Here is a 5,635-nt window from a genome sequence, read left to right on the forward strand (position 1 = left end):
TTCGTGCATTTACTTATTTTTTTTGAGCTAGTTGACCCTGAAATTGAAAAGCACTACAAATGAACTCTGAAAATGTTGAAAGTTGGCATGCTATCATCATTTCCCCCACATAGCATGTGCAAGAAAGTTGAGAGGGTTACGTGAACAACTGGATGCACTTCGTGTACAAAATGGACAATCTCTTTGGAAGTAGAAACGACCCCCACAATAAGAGACGACATTCTTCTTCTCTCATATATGGTGGACACTAGCTCACCTGATTTTTCAACCGTCAATGATGGTCGCTACTCCTACTTCCCCTAGTGCATAACCAATATCTGGCATAAGGAGAAGAAGGAGAAACGACCCCCACAGCAATAGTCGACATTCTTCTTCTCTCATGTATGGTGGACACTCCCTCACCTATTTTTTCAACCATCGATGATGGTCGATACTCCTTCTTCCCCTAGTGCATAACAAATATCTAGCACAAAGAGAAGAAGGAGAAGCAACCCCCACAACAACAGTCGGCATTCTTCTTCTCTCATCTATGGTGGACACTCCCTCACCTGATTTTTTGACCGTCGATGATGGTCGCTATTCCTTCTTTCCCTAATGCATAACAAATATCTAGCACAAGGAGAAGAAGGAAAAGCGACCCCCACAACAAAAGTGGTTCCGCGGCACGCCACGTGGTTCCGCTGCACGCCACGTGGTTCCGCTGCACGCCATGTGGGACTAATGGTCTTTCATTTTTAAATGACTGTTTAATCAGAAACAGATCTGTTACAAAAGGGATTTCATTTTTTGAACTTATTTGAACTGAAGACTTTTTGTATATATATGTGGTCGAAATATATGATACCATGAAGTTAGAAAGGGCTAAACCATTCAAAAGTAGCAAATGAAGTTAGAAAGGGCTAAACCATTCAAATTTGGAAACTATAATGGCACAAACAGAAACTAGACATATATAAATTGGTCCAAGCAGTACATGATACTAGTCCAAATAGTACATAATAATAGCTATCATAGATATATTTATATACAAGTGTTCGACGTTGAGAACACTACTCGTCTGAATCGTCTGAATCAGAATGTCCACCTTATTCGAGGTGACGCTGGCCATAGTTGACGACTCGAATCTTGCGGTACAACTCGTATGAAACGTATGCATCTTTTGCTGCATACTCAATGTTGATACGATCAAGTGGGGCCTTCTCCCAAAGTTTGTGCTGAGACTTTGGGAAATTGGTCTTCATATTACCATACTCCTCGTCGATCAAGGCAACTGCCATATGAGCCATCGAAGTCCTGACATGTCGAAGCCTGAATACCGTTTGGAGATCAATGAGGCAACCAGTTGGTATCTCAATACCTAAGCTGTACCTCATATTCAGCTTGTCGTTCGTTATGTCAACGGTAGCAAAAGTGATGCCGCTGCGAAGGAAGTCCATGAGTTCTGGACAATGCTTGTCACTACTGCAACAGAAACAAATTAAAATGGAACAAATGTTACATACTGCTGCAATAAGGAAACATGTTTCACTACAACTAAAGAGAAAATTATCTTTAGGATTCAAATAGAACATATTGCTATCCTATGCAATTTTCATATCCTACGAATTGATCAAGAAACCGTAAATTAACTATGACATATATATATATATATATATATATATATATATATATATATATATATTCTCCCACGGTTTTGCAAATATTCAATAAGCTAGACATATTGCATATTGCTATCCAATGGAACCTAGAGAGATCACTATAACTATCCAATGGAACCTAGAGAGATCACTAGCTATATGCAATTTTCATGACTATGACATATCATATTGCTATACAATGGAACCTAGAGAGATCACTAGCTATATGCAATTTTCATAACCTAGGATCAAAGAACACCGCATAAAATTGTATCACTACAACTATGATTTCAATGGAACATATTGAACCAATCAGATTTTTCAGATTGTGGAACACTATTCCAATCAGATTGTGTTCCCTTCAACTAATCAAAATTGTTTCACTACAACTATTTGAAGCGAACCAATTATGATTCCAATGGAATATATTAAACACTAGTTGATTCTAATACGATTTTTCAGATTATGGAACACTATTCCAATCAGATTGTGTTCGCCTTCAACTAATCAAAATTGTTTCACTACAACTATTTGAAGGGAACCAACTATGATTGAAACAAATAAACTTACAATGTCATTACCTTGGATCAAAGAAAGCCTCAAAACTTACCTCGCCCATTGGAAGATCAAGACATGGTGTTTGAAACATAGTTGGATGATGGCAACACCGCGTTGATCGGCCGTGTACTCCAAATGAAGCCCCAAGAACTTCTCATGATCCACTGCGGCGTCAAGCCATTCCTTCAACTGTCTAAGAAAATGCGGCACCTCCCTGCTCTCGTTCGTGTACACGACATCGAGCTTGCTCTTGCCATGTGCGAGCACCTCTCCAAAGCGAGTTGGCATGGTGGAAGAAGAGAAGGGAAGAAGAGAGGGGAAGAACAGAGCGAGAGCGAGAGAGGAAGAAGAACAGAGAAAGGGCGGCGCGACAGAGACTCTGCTTCGGTTGTGGTTTTGGGAAGCGGGATGCAAACCGTTTGGACCTTTAGTCCCGGGTTGAGCCACCAACCGGGACTAAAGAGGGATACCAACGGTTTCCACGACTACGGCAGGCCACGTGTCAGACCTTTAGTTCCGGTTTGGGACACGAACCGGGACTAAAGAGGGATACCAACGGTTGCCACCACTATGGCAGGCCACGTGTCAGACCTTTAGTCCCGGTTTGGGACACGAACCGGGACTAAAGGTGGCGCACATGCGGGCTGCCCACCGCGTAGCCCTTTAGTCCCGGTTTGGGACACGAACCGGGACTAAAGGCTCCTTACGGGCCGGGACTAAAGCCTCGAGGGAGGCATTGAGAATTGGGGCGACGTGGCCGGGCCTTTAGTCCCGGCCCAGAGGCAGGCCGGGACTAAAGGGTCCCGGCCAAAGGCCCCTTTTCCATTAGTGTGACTCCTTTGACTAGACGAAGCCAGAAAAAAAAGGCGACTCTTTTTTTCTTTTTTGTTCTTTTTCTTTTTTTATCCTTTAGAATAATCTCAGATCATCCTCATCATCCTGGATGAGATTGCAATCCGCCAGATTTTTCTTCTTCTGTCCCCTCTTCTTTTCAGGACACTCATAAGCATGATGTCCTAGGTCTTGGCAATTGAAGCACTTGTCCTTCGATTCATCACGACGACGCTCTCTTGCTCTCCACTCCGATCTTGTCAACAAAAGTTGTTTGCCGTCTTCGTCATCCTGGACATAGCCGCACAGTCGTTCCTCATGAACCTTCAACCTTCCCGTGACTTCCTCCATAGTCATCGTTTTGAAATCACCAAACTGCTCTATGGCAGATGCAATCTGGAGAAACTTTGACCGAACAGCTTGAAGAATTTTCTTGACCGCAGTTATCTCCTCAAACTTTTCTCCAAGCCCTCGTATCCCATTGGCGATTGTTGTCATCCGGAGAGCAAAGTCATCGATTGTTTCCGTGTCCTTCATCTTGAGCCTCTCGAACTCGGACTTGAGGGTTTGCAACCTCGCCTCCTTAATGTGATCGTCTCCAAGACGATTCGTCTTTATCGCCTCCCAAGCATCATGTGATGTCGTCTTCTCAGTAATGAAGGCAAACACACCATCCGGGATACTTTGTTAGATAGCCGTCAACGCCTTCTGATCCATCATGTCGTCCACCTTGCGTGAGACGGTCGGCTCCACCGCATCCCAAACACCTTGTGCGCGCATCAACGCTTTCATCTTGATCGCCCAAATCTAGTAGTTGCTCTTCGTCAGCATCGGATACGTGACAACCACGCTTTCACCTTTTTCAGCCATGATCTTGATCGTCACTCCACGCAATCACATCGCTCACCCGACGACCTTGAACCTAGCTCTAGATACCAATTGTTGGCCTCGCGAGATTGATCCACCTGATCGATGCTCCTGGACGTGGATATAAACTGATAGTTCGTACGTATACGAGCACTTCTAGCCGGCCTTTTCCCAGATTGATCTCATGCACACACGCCGATGTATTACAACAGGCATGTCTCGTACCTGGTTATTTTCTCTATTAATCTGGGTCTCTTTACAACATATATGCCCACATATATATAAAGGACTAAACCGACCTGAAGCTAGCTAGCTTAGCAATCTTAAACTGATTCAAACTAGGACTTCCAATACCACACGCTCATGCGAACATAAGTGGCATGCTAGCCACGACTTTAGGAAAAACACGCTTCCAACTCTTACTCTTACACTTACGTGTGGATTAACATCTAACATGCTTTGCGTGTGACCCTCCGACGGCGATGATGATACGGAAGATGATGTTGGAAAGGACCGGTGAAAGATAACGGGGGCGCTCTGGTGTGGCGGGGTGGCGCCGCACGGGAGCTGGAGCGGGGGTAGGGTTAGGGAAGTAAACTACGGTCGGGCGGCTCCCTCCGTCTAGACGACGTGCGTGCGATAGGGACGAATGATCTGATCTGATGGTTAACAGGGAAACACATCTTCTTATGATTGGACGGGTGCACGGCGACCGGCCGGCCGGTCGACTGTGCCAATCACCGCCCAATTCACAAATTCAAGAACCTACAATGTGTGCGCGCGCGCCTCCATCATATTCGTGTTTCAACGAAAAATGACAATTAGTTAGAGTAATAATTATTGCCCACTGATGATATTTGTCAATACGAAGATTACATGGTTGTTTGCAGAAACAAACAGTACTGGTCACAACAATTAACAGATCCACATTCCATGAAATACTAAAAGATAAAGCAGTACGGAAAACAAATCTTATTCGGCGCCCGTGCAACAACACATCCGTTAATGGGCAGGGCATGTGAAACCAGACGGGCACGTCTTGCCGCAGTGATCGAGGAGGAGGCTGATGTCCACAGGCACGTTGAGGTGCAGGCCGAGGATGTTGGCCCTGACGGCCGTGCAGAGGCAGACGGCGGCGTCGAGGTCGACCAACCCCTTGAGCAGCGGGCAGCACTGGTCGTGCGCCGGAACGCCGACCTTGAGGCCGAGCAGGCCACCGAGAGCGTTGGCGCACACCCTCAGGTTGAGCACGTTGATGGAGCATTGCCCGCCGTGGCCGTGGCCGTGCCCTCCTCCTCCATGGTATGGTGGCGAAACGACGACGGGTGGTGTCGGCACGACGACCGGCGGTTGGCAATAGGTGGTTCCACAGCCGTGGACGGCGACGGTGGAGAGTAGGAGGCCGAGGGCAACCAAGAGGGCAGCTTTGGAAGCCATTGTGATTGTGTGGGTGTGTTACTCTAGTGCTTTGGGTTTGGGATGCATGAGAGCTTGGAGAGTGTTGTATTTATAGCCTGGTGATATATGGATGCATGCATGGATGGGATCGAGACGTTTGACGTAGTAGCTTACGTTTGTATGTATGATCAGACGTAGCCATGTGTGATTCGATCGGTTTCAAGGCTGTATAATATAAACTTTAATATGCTCTTAAAGTTTATTTTCTCTAAACTTTTATTTACTTCGTAAAAGAGCACTATTAATTTACTTTGCAGCAGAAAACGTGAATATAAAATTCATGT

At 45.5% G+C, this 5,635-nt stretch overlaps 1 protein-coding gene across 1 annotated transcript; it reads right to left on the reverse strand.

Moving 5' to 3' along the window:
• Nucleotides 1-4,743: 4,743 nt before the first annotated feature.
• On the reverse strand, nucleotides 4,744-5,357 carry LOC123411469 (cortical cell-delineating protein-like). Its single transcript, XM_045104419.1, has one exon. It carries the CDS (start codon nucleotides 5,328-5,330, stop codon nucleotides 4,896-4,898), a length of 435 nt encoding a protein of 144 aa, XP_044960354.1. The 5' UTR covers nucleotides 5,331-5,357; the 3' UTR covers nucleotides 4,744-4,895.
• Between the last annotated feature and the right edge of the window lie 278 nt (nucleotides 5,358-5,635).

This window comes from Hordeum vulgare, chromosome 1H, assembly GCF_904849725.1.
Source record: "Hordeum vulgare subsp. vulgare chromosome 1H, MorexV3_pseudomolecules_assembly, whole genome shotgun sequence".
NCBI lineage: Eukaryota > Viridiplantae > Streptophyta > Magnoliopsida > Poales > Poaceae > Hordeum > Hordeum vulgare.

Coding starts and splice junctions, on each gene's coding strand:
- LOC123411469 (XM_045104419.1), bottom strand. CDS start 5,330: ATGGCTTCCAAAGCTGCCCTCTTGGTTGCCCTCGGCCTCCTACTCTCC.